Genomic DNA, 19,505 nt, shown 5'->3' with positions numbered 1-19,505 from the left:
TAAAAAAAAGAGTCTCCCATCAAAACACAACCTCCAGTAAGAAGATGGTCCACTGTAGGGGAATAAATTGACAGTGGTCTGAGAGAAATCTCTATTGCTCCTCAAGAAAATGTCTTGGAAAAAACGTGATAGAGTGCCTCAGAGGCTGGCCTTCTGTAGGCAGGTGCCATAGAAAATAAACAAACAAAACAAAAAAATTGAAGAAAATTCTTTCACTCACACCAATGATTCTCCCTCTTTAGAGAAGCAGTGGACAGAGGATGCATTGGTAGCTCATATTGTGTAAGGGAAGAAGTCCAAGGAACATAGTGCTCCTACTGAGAGGTGTTCTAATGGGCTGCACTTCCCAGTCATTCATATGCATATAAGTTAGATGGGATATTGTTGAAATGTCTATCTTAATACAGTAGGTTTGGTGTAGAACCAAGGAGTCTGCAATTTCTAATAAGTTCACAGGTATTACTGATACTGCTGATCTTTGGACCACTTCTCAAGTAACCAGGGATTATAAAAACTTTTAAAAAAAATCGTGGTATCAGATAAAAAAATCCTGATGAATGTGAAGGAAATTGGACAATATCCTAAAATTTTAGATTTGCACATTTAAAAGAGGTAAAGAGTCAAAGAAACATAGATCACATACTCAGAGGTCTTCTATAGAGCAGTTAGCAGTTAGTTTGGTAAAATATTGAAACTCTTACCAAGAAAGTAATCAAACATTACAGACAGAGAAAGAAAAACAGGATATGCTTCCTATTTCTACTTATCTGAAGATTTTAATATATATTTGCTAGAACTGATGTGTTATATAAATATTTACTAATTCCTTCGTTATAATTCTGGTAGTATATTACTAGCTAATAAATGCCAGATATCTCAGACAGATTTTTACTTGTCCCCTTTTCATCCTCAGGTTGGTGAAGATTATAATAACATCAGTGTCTGATTAAATATTCCTTTACAGAACTCATACCAGAGTCTCCCTCTCCACCTGTTATTAATCTGCTGTGGCAGCCTATCTGTTCTTTCCTTTGAGATGAGCAATGTTCTTTTATCTTGATAGGTCAATGGGAAAGATCTTTCAATGGCCACCCATGAAGAGGCAGTGGAAGCTTTCCGAAATGCCAAGGAACCTATTGTGGTTCAAGTATTAAGGCGAACACCGCTCAGTAAACCGGTGTATGCAACAGCCCCAGAAGTGCAGCTCATGAATGCCAGCACTCAGACGGACATCACCTTTGAACACATCATGGCGCTGGCCAAGCTCAGGCCTCCTACCCCCCCAGTGCCAGACGTCTGCCCATTCCTGCTCTCAGACAGGTATTCTTTTGTCGTTTCTCCTGAAGGCCTATTTGTTTTCGTTAGTCATTTAAAGTAGGTGTTGGAGAGAATCAGTCACATTAGCAAGTTGGCAATTATGGAGACAGGCTCCCAACTCTGTTAAAGAAATGTCTTTACCGTGTCTGTATCCAATTATTCCTCAGCTGTCGCTGCTAGCCATTCTCCCTGACCCATGTGTTGGCTTCCCCTCAGGAATCATCCTTGCTGAAGAGCATTCAAAATTCTGCCTCTGATTAGTTCATCTTCATATTTCCAGTCATCAAAAGCCTCGTACTACTCATGAGCACTGGTCAGGGAAATAGCTTTTCTCACCAGAGCTGCCAACAACCTTATTAAGACTCACATGGAAGTGGCATGTTGGCACCATATTCTCCTCTGTGGGTAGCCTTATGCTCCCCCATGCTTTCCTCTTCTTTAAAGGAAAAGCTAGAAATTAATTTAATTAAGTGCAATCCTCCAAAGAAGGCAATTACTAAATGTACTGAGATGTAAACAAAAAAGTCCTGGCTGTCATAGAGAAAGAATAGTGTTATGGAATAAAGAACTATTTAAAGAATATGTCTTTCCAAATTATACCAGTTTTAAATAATCAATAAATAAATATTAAAATGATTCATGGCTAAACTTACACAATCTTAGAAGTGTATTTTGTCTCTTTATATTTTGTTCTCGGAACTTGTAAGCCAAAATGTAAAGTATTCTGAGTTTTACAAAATGCAGAATACTGGAGCCAGCATCGTAAATGCTGTTTTCAGATGCTACTGCTTTTATAATGATTCACATGTCAGAGATGAAGAAGGTGATGTTCAGAAGCTTGGCCAACATCCTTTAGCAAAGAAGGGACAAAGCCAGGCCTCTGAGCACGAGTTCTGATCCGTGGTCACTCTCTGAACTTAATTGCTGTGCCACTCATTTTTCCTCAAATTCTCCAGATCTCCTCTGGAAAATATCTATTTCCTGCAGTTACTATCAACCGGGTGGAAGGAGGAGTGGTGTCCACTTCCATAATAGCTTGTCTCCGGAAACCCTATGAACTTGGAGAGAGGATGAAAGGCACCCAAGCGTCAAGGACTCTCCTTCATAGGGTCACTATGAGTCGCCTGCGACTCAACGGCACTTGACAAGAACAACAACAACAACTATCAACCAGATATCTAATAATTTCTCTATTTTTGTCTTTATTATTGTATTCAATCAAATTTTCACCTTGTTCTTTAATGGATTAGCAGTGTACAAATTGTATTTTGTAAATTCTAGCATTTCGCAATGTGTCTGGTGTTACTGTTATTTTTAGGTGCCATTCAATTGACTTTTACTCATAATGACCCCATTTTACAGAGTAGAATTGCTACATAGGGTTGTTTGGTTTTGGTGTGGGGGGAGTTTTTTGGTTTGTTTTTTGTTTTGGTTTTGTTTTGTTTTTGTTTGTTTTGCTGTAACCTTAATGAGAGAAAAGTGGACAGTCTCTTCTCATGTGATTTATAGCCTTGAGAACCCAATGGAATGTCAGCTATGAGATGATTCCATTGTACCACAATGAGTTAGAGTTTTGTTGTTTTTGGTTTTTAAAAGAATCTTTATGCGTGAGTTCCTCAGGTATTTGTTTTGTTTTGTTTGTTTTCATCCAAAGAATCTCTGGGTAGATTGGAACCACTGGTTGTTGACTCAAATCCAAGTCCTATTGGTACAGTGGTTAAGCATTCAGCTATTTTGAACAGTAAAGATTATTAACATTGGTTGAAAGAAAAACCTCTGGGAGAATTAATTTCGATTAAGAGCATCTATAAAATGAATATTTGGTTTCATGAGTTAAAAAAAAAAACATAAAATCAAAGTTGAATGCCTTATTATTTTCCTTGACAGCACTCCTTAAAAGTTTGCTGAATGGAAAAAGTTCTCTTTATGGCAGAACTTCCTCTCAACTAGTGAAGGACAAGGGAAACACATCCAAATGGTGGCAAAATAAAATAAAATGAGCTTCTATACTCAACCAGCTTGAATGGCTTTTCAGTCAATGTGTTAGATCTACAATCAGAATGCTGTCTGCACTACCTTTGCTATTCCAGACTCCTCTGGCTAACCTGAGCAGAGCTGATAGCCAGAGATGGCATGAGCGAAGGCTGGTTTGCTGACCCTGTGAGGGCATCAGGGTCATCAGACTCCCTTGATTTTTCTCATTCAGTGAAAAGGAGAATCACTTGCATTACCGATCCCTGATTTCCCATAATGTCCATGCAGAAGGGCTGGAGGATTTCACACTTGCAACCAACTTAAATTTCTGTATTTTCAAAAGAGAGATGGCCTTATGTCTTTTGTGACTAACTGCTGATAGATTGACTGGTCTAACCCACCCAGAGCCTCCTCGGCAAAAAGGCATGGCAGTCTGCTTCTGAAGTGGCACAGTCTTAAAACCCCAGTGGAGAGTTCTCTGCACACTTGCGGTCACCATGAGTCAGAATTTACTTGAAGGCAACTCACAGCAACTAAACCTTGCAATACAATGTCTAGCATCAATCTTGTAATTGATAAATTGTTTTGATAAATGGTAAATTGTTTTCTATAAAGTATGTAATATTTCTTCTGAAAGTTAAGGGTCATATAAAATCCGCATGAGATGTTCTGGGTCCCCTCCTGTCCTTAACTGAAAAAGCTCTGTCTTGCACTGGGAATTTTCTAAAGGAATTTTAGGATTTTTCTGGTGAGCTATTACCATGATTGCATGCCAGGGCCCTTTATCAAATAGGAAGAAATGTGAAGAAGAACGATGAAGAAGTAATGGGATGAATACCAGTCTATTTCAAAGTCTGAAAATTATGTGCTTTTGAAAGCAGCCTTCAAAATACAAGTAGAGGTTATGTATCACTAAAGTGGCAATACTTTATTACAAAATACCCCCTTTGGGTAGACTGCAGTCTGAAATGTCACATACTCATGTATGGAGCTCTTTCAAAGTTAATGGAATAGAAGCCAGTCAAAGAGCATCAATAAAGCACCAGGCCTGCCAAAGATCTTATATCAGGTCCTTCACAGAATGGAACTCTGACCAGGGCCCTTACTCTCAATATTCTCACAGAAATTGCAAATTAACATCATCATGTTAATTAGGTGTAGAAGGAAAAGCAATTGCTCTTTCTGAGCTACACTTCCTTTAAAGGAATGGGTCTATTTCAGAGCAGACAGAACTAAAGTCAAATTCTAAAATTAGTTTTAATGTTGAAAACAACCCTTTTGATCTAGTCCTATCATATTGCTCCATTCCCCGTAGCTGCCATTCTCTTCATCCCATGGAGCATGAATTTTATGAGGACAATGAGTATCTCTCCAGCTTACCTGCTGATGCAGACAGAACAGAGGACTTTGAATACGAGGTAAGATCATTTTCACTCCACTTCACATTTCTTCATGAAGTTATGGTTGAGGGGTTTTGCCTAACAAAGAAGAAATTCATTTATTACTGCAAGAAGGAGTTTGTCTATTATATATCAAGGGGAAGATCTTTTAAATATAATTCGTTTTAACTTTCAGCCTTTAGTATTTTAAGCGTGTTAGGAAAAATAGTTTTATAATGTAAATGTGAAGAGATAGATTTCTCCAATTTTTGTTGTTTTCTATAAATAATATTGTAGCAACCATAATTTTTTTGTGTACAAGAACATATCCAGTTAATTAGGAAAACTCTTTCTATTTAAAATCTAGATGGTATTGATTATTTTCATTCAATGTCTAGTACATTGATTTGAATTAATACATTAAATTTTGGAGGGTATTTGTTGTATAACCCTCCACAATATCAATAGTATATTTACTTGTGACTCAGGTGTGTCTTCTGAAGAATGGTTTCACTTACATTCTAGAAAGAGAGATGGCCTCCTACCCATAAATGTTAAACTATGCTCGGTCTTCATAGGGTTTGATCTTAAAGTATCTATCCTGTGATATATAACAAATGTAAAAAGCCCATCTGTTAATTATTTAAAAGCTTTCACAAAAGTTAAAGGATTTATCCTAATATTTCCTCTGCTTCTGCAGTCTATAAATCATTGAAAGGTTTCACACTCCTGACATTTGGAAATAAAATAGATTGAGGAGGGAACGAAGCCTTGGTAAACAGGCAGAGAACCCATGATAATCTGCCCTTTTAATGCTTTAGATGATGTCATACAAGTTCAGCAAAGTGTTCTTTTTTCCATTTTACAACCAGGAAATCCTGAAATCTCTTCCCTTCGGAGGATCTGAAATCAAATGAGGCCACTTCAGAGCAGCTCACCTAAAGCAAATAGAGGATTATTTGAAATCTTTCCCCACAAAAGTCATTGCTAGGGATTACAGAAATCATTATTTCTTCTCAGCCAGAATTTAGAAGGATGTGCACGGACACCTAATATCTGAGTCGATAATTTTTTTTTCAAGTTGTGTTTAGGTTTTTTGTTAAATTGTTATCCTCATCCCCCCATTAAGTTGACTAGAAATTAATTCAAGCACTGCTACGTACTGAAATCTCCATTACATTTTTCAATTCATACATAATACTTTGCAAAATTAAAGAATGTTTTCTTCCAAATAACTATTGCTTTGTTTTGGAACAGGGGTTATCTCAATCATTTCCATTTTATCACTAAATTTGTTACTTCCAGATTTATTAGATATATAGTTTTGTGCTAGCAGAGGACATGGTAGGGAGACTTATTTTGGCTAAAATGGTCATCAGTAAAAATCCCTTAATTAGTCAGCATGTCACTGAAATATTACAACACAGGACAGCTTTCTTTACATTCCTATTAAGACTCACTGTAGTTAAAGTATGTCCTCTTTTATGGCCAATATCAATCCCTAATAGAAACCAGCAGCAGCGTGATGACAGTAGTAAATGCTCAGACAGGTTCTCTGCAGCCTGTAATCTCAACTAATCACAGCATCACAGTCATTAATTTGCTGTCATCTGTGATTCCCTTGCCTAAGGCACCTTTCTCAATGATTGAAACGAAGAATGCTCCTATGAAATGTAAATAGGAAAGGAGTTACTATGTTGGACTTCAATCATGAGAACAGATGCATTTGAGAGAAACACGTATGAGAAGGGTGAGAGTGTAGCTATGGATTAAAGCTCAAGGATTCACCAACTCTGTTGTTGTTGTTGTTGTTGTTGTTATGTGTCGTTGAGTCACCTGTGACTCACAGCAACCCTCTGTACAACAGCCCTAAACCGTGCTCTATCCTGTGCCAACCTCACTCTCTCTGACACACCCACCCACCCCAATTTCCCCAGTCACTGAATCGTCGTTGGCGACTCATAGCAACCCTATGAAGGAAAGTCCTCAACACCTGCGTGACTTTCATCCTTTCTCCAGGTTCATAGGGTTTCCAGAGGCAAGCTATTTACAGAAGTGGATGCCACTCCTGCTTCCAGGCTTGTTTTAACCGGGGAATGCCACCAAACACTGTCCACCATGGGTAACCATTATTGCATTTGACACGTCAGCGTCACACACAGGGTTCAGATCTGTTGTTCATGGTGTCATTATGAATTGTACTCAACTCAGTGGCACCAAACAACAGCAGGATTAGCTGAAATGCACTACTTCATGACCCTCGGGGAATGAGGTAAATTAGAGCCTTCAGGAAGATCCGGTTTTGTGCCTTTTAGAGAATATTATAGAAAATTGAGATTTAATGGCAAAAGACAGAGATTCTTCTAAGAAAAAAATACTCTTTCCCTTCTGCTGAGCTGTGGACATGTATCAGTACAAAACGGAGACTAGGCTCCTTGATTTGCTTCTTTTTATTTCTGCTGTTAATATTTAATGATAAACTAAGATTTATCAGATATTTTTCTTGTTAAGGGATTGTTAAAAACCTGCCCTAGAATAAGTTAAACTTCCAGAGAAAGGAGATGAATAGTCAAGTAAAAACATTTTATTAGATGATGGTAAATATTCATGTTCTTTAATTCTTTTAGCTCAAGAAATGCCAAGTGTGTTCTCTTCTGGTTGTCTAAATCCAGCTCCTTGCACATTCATTACAATACTTTGCTTTGTCTTCTTGAGCTATCCTTTGAAATATCTGTTAATTTTTTTCCTCTCAGCATTATTTCCCTTTATTTTGGCTTCTTTTTGTTCCAGTGTATGTTTGACAGTCTCTTTAGACATCCATTTGGTTCTTTTCTATTTACCTTTGTGTTTGTAATGACATTTTGTTTTCCTCTTGGGTAATATCATAGATGTCATTCCACAAGTCATCTGGTCTTTGGTCTTTAATGTTCAACTATGTGTCAGAACTATTCTTTTTTTTTTTAATTGTAAAAAACACGTATTGTGATCCAAGGGGGTGAGGATTGGGAGCAGAAGAATGAGGATGGGCAGGGATGAAATCACAGGGCTGCACAACTTGGTGGGTAGAGGGAGTAGGATCCAGCTGGGACCAGAAAAGATAGAGTAATAGTGAGCATAGTCCAATGGTGATTACTTTTTTATTTTTTTATACAAAGACATTTTCTTTTTAATTTGTGGGTTTCTCATTTGGGAATGGGGCTCAGCCTCTCTGGCTGTTTCGTGATGAACAGGGGCACTGAGGTGAGGGGAGAATGGGAGCCCACTTTAACACTTTACTGGTGATCCTGAGTTCACGCTGCACACCTTCTTGTTCAGTTAGAAGATATTTTCCTGATGTTTTCTGCCCTCTCGACTGCAAAGGGTTTGCCAAGGTGAGTTCATTGGGGATGGCTGGCTGAAACCTGAGGCTCCATCCACCTTCGCTTCCTTAGCTGGCAGTTATATTTCCCTTTTATCTCAGGAACTGAGCTCAGCGTTTAGGTCTGGAGCAAGACTCAGTGTTCAGGTTACGTACAGGAAATGAGCAAACCTAGAGAGAACAAACTTGTTACAAAGATAAGGGCTTTGGAAGTGTTATAGAGGTACTGGAGAAGGAGATGGAGGAAAGAGGCTTTGATAAGATTCCTTATACCCACCAGGCGGCTCTCCCTGGGGGCCAAGCAATAATCCTCCAAGGAAACACTCCCTCCTGACAAAGCTTCCCCAAGGTCTGGACCCTGCACTCCACTGGAGATCGAGGCCAGGGACAGCATCCCTGGATCCAGTGCCTCCATCATTGCCCCCTCCCCTCCACCAAGTGCTCCAGCTGCAACTCGAAGCAGGCATCACTACCCTCCCCCTCTACAAATGGAGAAGGGGATTTCAAAGTGGTAAACAGACTCACCCAAGGTCTAAACAGTTCTTGGCAGCAGTAGTCAAGAAATCAAAAGGTGTGGTGCATTGAGGAGATCTGCTGTCCAGGATCTATCCAAGGAAGTCTTCTACACTGACAGTGTCATGCTCTCCTGGATACGGTCCTTCACCTCCTCCATGGCAGCCCCACAGTCCCTGCTGTGCCCGCCACCCCGGGGCCCGCGGCCACTGGCAATCATGACTGCCAGCCATGTGAGAGCTCTGTCGCACTGGCCATGGGGCCCAGCACAAGCCACCCAGTCCAGGTGAGGGGACTCCTGAGCACTGTCTGTGGTGGCCCCGCGGAGGTGTGGCAGCTGGTGGCCAGAGGAAGGAGGACCCACCCATGTGCTTTATTTATTTATTTTTATTTTATTTTATTTTTTTTTAGAATCTTTGTCTCTTGATGTTGAGCCCCAATCCATATTGAAGATCGGTAGTCAACTATTTAACTGTTCAGGTAGAGATAAACTGTGAGGGCCCTGGTGGCTCATTTCGATGTAGCTCGGCCCACCTCCAGCTTATCACACTGCTTCCCCTGCTGCCGCCCTCTTGATTCTCCAGAACTATTCTTAAAATATTTTTAAAATTCAGATAAGATACTCATAAGGTCACATTTTGGTTCTTGTGGGTGTTTGTTAATTTTCTTCAACTTCAATTTGAACTTTCATATGAGTAGGTAATTGTCTGTTTCACAGTCAGCCCCTGGACTAGTTTTGACTGTTGATACTGATTTTCCACAGATGTAGTCAATCTGATTCCTCTGTAGTCCACCAGGTCAAGCGCAGGTGTAAAGTTATATTTATATTTGGTGGTGTGGTTTTGGTTTTGGTTTGTTGTTGTTGTTTTAAATATAAAATAGTTGTAGCAAATAAATCATTCATTATACAAAATCTATTCTATAAACTCTAACTTCATTTCTGTCTCTAGGGCCTTATATTCTAACTACCAATACTTCCTCTTTGTTTCCAACTTTTACATTCCAATATACAATTATTATTCATACATCTAGATTGCATGTTCAATAAATTTCAGACTGCAAAGGTGGTAGGAATCCTCAGATTCTTCACCTTTAATTTTTATGGCTTGATGTGAAGAGGAATGAGACATCAGGATTGGGTGAAGACTCATCGACAACCTGTGTTATGCAAATAACACAACTGTGCATGTGGAAAGTGAAGAAGACTTGAACCACTCACCCCAGAAGATCAAAAGCTACAGCCTTAAAAATGGATTACATCTCAAGCTCAAAAAAAGCAGAAATCTTCACCATGGAAGCAGCAGACAATATAATGATAGAGGGAGAAAAGATTGCAGTTGTTAACAATTTCATTTTACTCAAATTCACAATCAACATTCATGATAATAGCAATCAAGAAATCCAAAGACTTACTGCATTAAGGAAAACTGTTGCCAAGAACTTTTCCAATGTTCTAAAGAATAAGAATGTTAGTTTAAAGACACATGTATGCTATCAAGCCTATGGTATTTTCAACTGCTTCCTAGGTGTCTGAAAGTTGAACAATGAATAAGGAAGACAAAAGGAGAATTGATGCCTTTTTAAGTTTGATGTTGGCAAAGAATAGTGAATATCCTATGGACTACCTGAAATATCCTAATTGCAAGTTTAGTCAATTTCAGACTGCAAAATTTGATAAAAATTCTCAATTTCTTCCTCTTTGGCACTAGGAGCATATACTTGAATAAAAGTCATGTTAACAGGTCTTTCCTGTGTGTGTATGGATATTATCCTATGACTCACAATATTGTATTTCAGAATAGAACTTGAAATTAAATTTTTTACTATGAATGAATGCCATTCTTCTGTTTTTCTTTGCCTGCATGGTATATCATATGATTACCCGATTCAAAGTGGCCATTGCATCTCACTAATACCTAGTATATCAATATTCATGCATTCCATTTCATTCTTAACAATATCCAATTTTCCAACATTTAAGCTACAAACATTCCATGTACCAATTATTGGATGATGTTTGATATTGATTTTCCTCATTTCAACTAACTTCTAATCTGGGCTGTAAAACTACATTATTATAATTATCCTCTTTGTTTAGTGTTCATAGGGTTTTCAAAAGCCTTTTATTTAGGAAGTAGATGGCCCATACTGATTCCTAGTCTGTCTTATTCAGGGAGCTCCACCAAAACCCGTCCATGAATGGAGACCCCTTTGGAATTTGATACACCAGTGGGAAAGATTTCAGTATCACAGCAAACCCAAGTAATCACAATATAGCAAGCTGACAGACAAGTGCTGCACCACTTATAACAATGTTCCTTCTAAACAATCAATAGCAGATTTTAAATACCAACGTCTGTTTACCAGATACTGTTTGCCCACACAGAAGTTGACCAAACATGGAATCAGGATGTGTTAATGATAACTGGTGACTGGAATGCAAAAGTAGGAAACATTGAAAAAGGAACATTAGTTGGAAAATATGGGTGTGGTGATAGAAATGAGGCTGGAAATAGAATGACTGAATTTTCTATTTACAATGATTTATTTATTGCAAAGATTTTTTTCTAAAAGACACAAAAGACAAGTTTACTCATGGATTTCACCCAATGGGCTGCTTTGGAATCAGATTGACTACATTTGTGGAAGAATTTGTTGGAGAAGCTCAATATCAGCAGTCAAAACTAGGCCAGGAGCAGACTGTAGGTCAGATCATCAATTAATCATATCCAAGTTCAAATTGAGGTCAAAGAAAATTAAAATAAGACAAGAACCAAGATATGATCTTGAAACAATTCTGTCTGAATTTCATGATCATCTTAAAAATACATTTGAAGCCCTGAACACCAATGATGGAAGATCAGATAAGTTGTGGGATGATATGAAAAAAGCAAAAGGTCAAAACAAAAACAGAAGAGAAAGAAAAACTGAAATGGATGTCAGAAGAGACTCTAAAGATTGTACTGGAACATCAGGAAACCAAATCTAAAGGAAAACATGTCTAAGTGAAAGAGCTGAACAGATGGTTTCAAAGGGCAGCTCAGGAGGACAAAGCAAAGTATTATGATGGAGTGTTCAGAGAGCTGGAAATGGAGAATAAAAAGGGAAGACCTCTCTGAATTTCTCAAACTGAAAGAACTGAAAAACAAATTTAGGCCTCATGTTGCAATGTTGAAAGATGCTATGGGCAATATATTGAATGACCCAAAAAGCATCAAAAGAAGATGGAGGGAATACATAGAGTCACAGTATCAGAAGGACTGACTGACACTGAAAAATTTCAGGAAGTACCGTATGAACTTGAGCCAATGGTAATGAAAGAGGAACTGGAAGCTGCCTTGAAGATATTGGCAAAAAATAAGGCCCCAGGAATAGCTGGGATACCAATTGACTTGTTTCAATTAACAGAAGCAACCTTGGATGCACTCACAAGTCTATGCCAGGAAATTTGGAGGACAACTGTCTTTTTAACGGATTGGAAGAGGTCCAGATGTGTTTCTATTCCCGAGAAGGGTGATGCAACTGAGTGTGGAAATTATCAAATATCATTGATATCACATGCTAGCAAAATCCTGCTGAAGATGGTTTAAAAAAACATACATAGATAGGGAGTTACCAGAAGTTCAAGTGGAATTTAGAAGAGGCTATGGTACCAGGGACATGTGATATCAGATGGATCCTGGCTGAGAGTAAGGAATACCAGAGGAATGTCTATTTGTGCTTTACTGGTTATGCAAAGGCATTTGACTGTGGATCATGACAAGTTGTGGCTGACATTGAGAAGAATGGGAATCCCAGAGCACTTGATTGTGCTTATGAGGAACCTATACCTGGACCAGGAGGCTGCTGTGCAAACAGAGCAAGGAGCACTACAATGGTTTGGAATTGGAAAGGGATGTATTCTGTCTCCATATCTGTTCAATCTATATGCTAAGCAAATGATCTGAGAAGCTGGACTCTTATGAAGACGAGTGTGGCATCAGGATTTGAGGGAGACTCATCAATAACTTGCATTATGCAGATGACACAACCTTGCTTGCTAAAAGTGAGGAGATTTGAAGCACTTGTTGCAGAACATCAAGAAACGGAGCCTTCATTATGATTGCATTTCAATATAAAGAAAACAAAGATTTTTACCACTGGATCAATAGGCAGTGTCATGATGGATTGAGAAGAGATTGAAACTGTCAACAGCTTCATCTTGCTTGGATCCACAATTAGCACCCTTGGTACTAGCAGTCAGGAAATAAGGAGATGCATTGCAATGGAAAAATCTTCAATTAGGGAATTTTCCAAATTATTGGGGAGTAGTGATGTCAGTTTGAGGAATAAGGTGCGTCTGATCCAGGCCATGGTCTTTCCAATTACTAACTATGTATGCGTGACCTGGATAATGAATAAGGATGACAGAAAAAGAATTGATGCTTTTGATCTGAGGTGTTGGAGATGAGCGCTGGACATTCCATGGACGGGTAAGAAAATGAATAGATATATCTTGGAGAAGGTGCAGCCAGAGTGCTCTTTGAAGGCAAGAATGATGGGGCTTCATCTGACATAGTTTGGACATATTGCTAGGAAGTGCTAGTCCTTGGATATGATGTTGGGAAGGGTGGAAGGTCGATAAGGAGAGGAATACCCTCAACCAGGTGGACTGACAGTGAGATTGTTGCAATGGGCTTGTGTGTCAGGAAGTGTGTGGATGGCACAGGACAGGACTGGTTTCAGATCTTTTGTTCATAGAGTTACCATTAGTCGTACTCAACTCGATGGTACCTAACAACAACAACAACCCAAAATATGAAGAAATCAGTCTGGAAAAAAGTACAACCATAGTACTCCTTAGTGTAAAGGACAGTGAAACTTTATTTCACTTACTTTGGACACATTTTTAGGAGGAACTAGTCATTTGAGTGAGGCTTGATGCTTAGAAACATAGAGGATCAGCAAAAGAGAGGAAGACCCTCAATGAGATGGATTGATACAGTGTCTACCACAAAGGACATGAGGAGGTTAGGGTAAGATTCAGATTGGTGGTTTATGGAGTTGCTATGGGCTATTTCCAGGCTGGGAAGATGAGCAGAACAGCCATATTCGGCTAAGGTGTGTTGTGTGTTTTCTGGTTTGGGGTTGAGACTAGGGTGTGGCTTTTTGTTCACAACAAAAACAGCTCACACTAGGGTGTGAGCTGATTGAATTTGGCCTTATATTTAAAAAGGGTTTTGGGCCTTCAGGCCATGGATCTCCCTAATAAAACAAGATTGGAAGCACGAGTGGCATCCACTTCCAAAATAAACTTATCTCAGCAAACTCTATGAACTTGGAAAAAAGATAAAAGTTTTATGTTCAAGACTTTTGTTCATAGGTCACTATGGGCCATCTACAACTCTCAAGGCATGTAACAACAACGACAAAATTAGTCATACTAGAGTCGGTGGCACATAGCAAAAATAACAAATATTCATAGAAAAAAAAAAAACGAGTGACAGGAATAGTAAAGATGTGATGCTGAAATGGAGTGTTTACTCTTAATACAGTAGGGCCAAGGAGTTCTCTTTCATAAGAGACCCAAGAAAATGAAGAATGTTAGGTATGTGGACATCTGAGGAAGGTGCTTGGCAGAGAGGAAACAGGAAATAAAAAAGATCAGAAGCGACATCTAGTATATTGGCTCTTATACATGCTATAGCAGCATAAGGAAGTGGGAGGGAGAGTGATAAGAGCTGATGTAAGAATGAGGAGAAGACATACTTAAGTAGTCTTTGGCTTTTATCCTAAATTGGGGAGATGGTGGAACAGAGGATATCCATGCTCTGCCTTCACAATAGGATCTCTCTGACTTTGGGGGCTGCAAAGGCTACGGAGAGGAAGACATGATGTCCAAGGGGAGCATCCCGCCAGCCTGGAGAGCTGTGCTTCAATATAAGGGTTCATCACTTCATAGGATTTGTGCTGTGACAATGCTGCTTCTCCACACTTTAGAAAGCAAAATAGAATATATCTGAGTGAAACGCAATTTCTGATGTACACTGACACCAGCACAAAAAATCAACATACATGATGGCCTTTTTACTGAGCAGAACTGCATGCCTGAACTTGTTAGAATGCAAACTGTGCATCTCCAGTTATACAATTAACTGCCTCTGAAAACCCAGTGGATTGTCAACTATGTGTCAATTCCAACTTGATGACACATGGCAGTACCAACAATTTAGTATTGAAGAAGCCCTGGACAGCATAGTGTATTATTGTAAATTGGGTTGCTCCCCTCAAGGTCAGCAGTTCCAATCCACCAGCAAATCTGAGGGAGAGAGATGGGAAGTTTTCTCTCATAAAAATTTACAGCCTCAGAAATCTGTTGGAAGGTAGCCGTGTTCGGGAATTGACTCCCCAGCTGTGGATTTGGTTTTGGTTTACTTCCTGTTGACCCAGCGAACCAAAGCTGATCTGTCTATCTTGTTAATACATAGTTAGCATCTTTTAGCTCATGGATTAGTGGCCCAGTAGACCAAAACAGACCTCGCTATCTTGTAAATACACATTTAGAGACGTTAATGCAGATTATTGCATTGATAGACTGGCACAAGTCCCATCAGGTTCATGATAGACAGCAAATGTTTCTTTGGAGATAATATGATTCGTGTGCCAATGTTCTGGTAACTGTGAGTGTTTGGGATCTCTGTAATTTTAATGGCACCCATATCTCACCATGACCTATTACTACGTGTCCTAGGAAATTCCTGACTGAGTTTCACATTTCCCCACAGTGCTTCAGAAAAGTCTCCAAGGACGAGCCTGCACTAAAAAAGGCTCACAGCTTGAAATTTGTTCGCCTTAAAAGATGACAGCATTTTCTCACTAATTAAAAATGATAAAAGATTTTAATTTTGGTTTTGAGAGGAAAAATAAAAGTAGCAAAATTTAAGCAGCATACTTGTCTGAAGAGTCAGGGAGATCCATGTAACTGAAACACCACCACAGACGATTAAGGCTCTCTTCCTCTTTATGTTCAGTGTTGTCCATTTGTTCCCCCTAGAGCCAGCAAAAAGTTGAAATGAGTCATAAATAGCCCTTAGCAAGTCAGAGGCAGGGCTCAACCTCTACCACAAATAATTTAAAGGAAAAGGTTTTAAGAAATGTATAGGGTGTTAGTTTAGCTCCTAATAGAGATATGTTTGCTATTGCCTGTATGCAAGGGAGATGCTGAATTTTCCAGAGTATTCATCATGAACTCTTAAAACTCAGTTTTGTTTAAGGCAGATTCTTAGAACTAAGAACAAAATGTTTATAATTATATAAAACAATAGGTGGATTTTCATTACTTGCAAATGCTATTTAAGACTATTTTTATTATTCTTCCTAAAATCAATCTAAAGCAACATTCAATAGCTTGAATTAAGTATACATGGAGATGTGTATATATATATATATATATATACACATCTCCATGAAAGCAACATTCAATAGCTTGAATTAAGTATACATGGAGATGTGTATATATATATATATATATATACACACACACACATTGCCATAAAATGTAAGAATAAAGGAATTTTGTCTTAATGGAGGAAAGGACAACTACACATCAGTGTTGTATGTATATTTTAGCTGAAAAGCAAACTTCAGCCTATGTCTATAAATGGGAACACACATTTAGCTTATTAATTAGCTCCCTTTCGGCAATTCTTATGCATAGCATAAGTAAATCATGTGCTTTGCTGCAAATTGTCATTCTGTAAATCATATTTTACAAAGCTAGGTTACTGCAAACGTGAAGAATTTTTTGTGTGAAAATTTCAGTATAGACGGTATCACATATTTAAAGTAGAGAATTATAAGTTAGGGAGAATGCCATTCATAAGGGCAAATACAAAAGAGTAAGGATTAACTATATTTCATGCATATCTCTATGAGCAAATTTGTGATCTTAATATTGAGAAAAATCTCACCAGTTTGTAAGTTAGACCAATATGGAGGGAGTCCCCCATGGGCTGTGAGGGCAGAGGCTTGGAGGTTCTTGCTCATCGTTGCATTACATCGCATGTCTCAGGGTGGGTACTCAGTAAATATTTGATGAAAGAGTCAATAAGGATTCCCGTTGTTCCCTGCAGTGCCTCTGAGAGCAGTGCTGTCCCTGTCCTCCAGCTGTGCAGGGGGACTGAGCAGGAGCCCAGGACCACCATGCCGATGTAGGGAATGCCCTCTCCTTTTCTTTCAGGCAGACACTATTTGATCAGAGGTTCTAATCCCAGGATCATTTTTATTAAAGTAAAATATTCTTAAGAACAGAGGCAAAATGGTGCTTGTGTTTGGGAAGATAGGGATAAATTAGTAATAAATGGGAATATCTACAAATATTGATCATGCTTGTAAAATCATAGAATCTCCTATTTGGTGTAAATTTGATTTATTATCAAATCCACTGTGGTATCCCCCTTATAATGTCTATGTTATGGCTATCTGTGAAATACTGCAATGGACTGGGAGTCCAGTGTCTCCTCTGCTAGAGAGAGTGATTCTGATTATCACTGGGTATTCAGAAAGGGAATGTATCTTGGAAAACCAATGATGAAAGAACTATTCTTGAGTATGACCTGTAACTCATAAATGGACTATATGTTATTCTATGCTGGGGTGTATATTAGAAATAAAAGAAAATAGGATGTAGAATGCAAACGTGTGGAATCTTTAAACTTTTTAAATTCACTGGATGTTTTCTATTTCACCAGTCTCTTTATTGTGCTTCTGTTTCTCTTCTGGTTAATCACCTTTGAGAGTTATTAATGAAATATCTAAAGCAATTTCATACCACTTACTACAGAGGCAATAAAATCATCCATTTAAAAAATCATCATAATAAGTACCAAGGAATGGGAGGTAGGGGGAGTTTACTGAATTTAAAATCGATCTACATGAAGTATAAAAGCATTTTTATTACTTTCACTTTTAGTTTTCTATGAGTATGGAGTTGGTTCCTTGAATGTCTATTAATGATGCCACCATTTTTGTTTGTTTCATTATATCAGATTGAGATAGTCATCTTGAACCGGTGATGTGGGTTCAAGTACATCCATAACACATCCTCTACAGCACTTGCTATCATTTTTGTCTCCTTCCAAAGCCTGAAAATCTTCTTTCAAGGTTCTTTCTTGATGTCCTGTAGTTTATAGACTCGTATTCTCTATAGTCTATCCAGTCGGCCACTGTTGCACCAGTTCTTCTCAACTGCTTATCTCATAAGAAGACTCCTTCTTACTACCCTGTGTAACTCTGTATTTTTGGTCAACTTGAAAGTCCTCTCTTCCTGAGAATGAAGGCCCTTCCTTTGCCACCAGCCTACATTTCCAGGCATACCTACTTTCAGATATCTAATACTGTGCTCAGATCTTAAATTCTAGGAACATGCAATGCCAGCTCTTCCTCTGTGTCTTTACTTATGAATCTCTCTGCTCTTGGAATGTCTTTCTCACAATTGCATAGGTTCAAGGCCAAATCCAAGCATCACTCCTTCTGAAGTCTTCCCTGGCTCCTCCATTGCCTCCATGTAATGCATTTTCCTCATCACTGATCTCACATATCACATATTGTATATATTTTTATCATTAAGACTATGTCACTTGTTAGAGTTATTTATGCACTTAGCTTTTTTTTCTCATTAAATTGCCTCTTTTAACAGAAGCAACCATATCTAATTATCGTTAAATCTCTGAAGAGCCTAGAGTTTGCACTGACACATTGTGAGCACTCAGATGAGTGCATGATGAGTAAATAAACTCTTAACCGTTTCTCCTACTGTATGGACCTTATGTGTCCAGGGGGTTAAATAAGGACAAGGACAATGGCTCTGAGAGGGAATAGCAATTTTAAATAAAATGTGAAAGTATGCTTCTGATCATAATTTATCGAACAATCTAGTTAATTAGAGGAGATGAATGTAAGCATACACTTATCAGGCTGTAAAAGAAGAAAATAAAGATTTGTTGGTTGCTATTTTAACAAAGAACAGAATGCTCCAGAGTATGGTCATTTACAGAGGTAAAGAATGACTGCAGGTCATTTATTGCTGGGATAACTATACACCTCCGTTTTCTCTAAACAGTCTCAGTGTATGGTTAATTTTGCACTGTAATTATTAATAACACTCCTTTTCCCTTTCAAAACTGTACTGATTAGGCAATGCATTCTATGTTTGTCTTAGTTTTTAAGATTTTTTCTGAAACTTAATACAAATCGATCATTTTAATTGTCTATTATGTAATCCTAATAATCTAAGAAGAATTTCTTTATTTTAATACCTGGATTTATGAAATTAAAGTATTTTCCTTAATTATGATACTTTATTTTTAAACAAGTTGCTTTAAGAAGAAACTAAAAAGAAAATCATGAGAGAAAAAGATGTATAATCTCCTCCCATGTGATTTACAGGCTCTGAAAACTTAGCCATGAGTTGGTTCCAACACACTCTTAGGTGCCACTTTTCTAATCTTGTGTTGTACCGACTCTCAGCAAGTACCTCACTATACTAACTGTGATTTTAGCTTTTGTGTATAGGACAAGTTAACAATATACAGGTGACTATGAGCGGACCATGCAGTCTGAAGAACCAGAAAACAAATTATTTTCTCAGAATCTACTTTTGTTTTATGTGAAGAATATAGAAAACATTCTTAGTTTTAGATGTCAGATGTATCATCCAGGAAGAGTGCAAACGGTCATTACAAAGACAGAAGAGGAAGAAAAGACCAAAATGGATGTCAGAAGAAACTGAAGATTGCACTGGAGCGTAGAGAAGCCAAAAGCACGAGGAAGAATTCAAGATACTAAAGAGCTGAACAGAAGATTCCAAAAGGCAGAACAGAATGACAAAGCAAAATACTACAATGAAATGTGCGAGGAGCTAGAGTCAGCAAATCAAAAAGGCCGAACTCGTTCAGCATTTCTTAAGCTCAAGGAACTGAAGAACA

At 38.3% G+C, this 19,505-nt stretch overlaps 1 protein-coding gene across 2 annotated transcripts in view; it reads left to right on the top strand.

Moving 5' to 3' along the window:
• The window catches only part of PDZRN4 (PDZ domain containing ring finger 4), a 605,552-nt gene that overhangs the window by 497,252 nt on the left and 88,795 nt on the right, over nucleotides 1-19,505 (top strand). For both annotated transcript variants that reach the window (XM_006888196.1, XM_006888195.1), the window contains 2 exons: nucleotides 1,064-1,320; nucleotides 4,607-4,709. In XM_006888196.1, coding sequence (XP_006888258.1) covers nucleotides 1,064-1,320; nucleotides 4,607-4,709 — 360 coding nt within the window. The remainder of the gene's footprint in view (nucleotides 1-1,063; nucleotides 1,321-4,606; nucleotides 4,710-19,505) is intronic.

Source organism: Elephantulus edwardii, unplaced genomic scaffold (genome assembly GCF_000299155.1).
Source record: "Elephantulus edwardii isolate Elephantulus edwardi_28Jun2011 unplaced genomic scaffold, EleEdw1.0 scaffold00065, whole genome shotgun sequence".
Lineage (NCBI taxonomy): Eukaryota > Metazoa > Chordata > Mammalia > Macroscelidea > Macroscelididae > Elephantulus > Elephantulus edwardii.
Note: the sequence above shows the minus strand (reverse complement) of the source record. Positions and strands in the feature narration are given on the sequence as shown.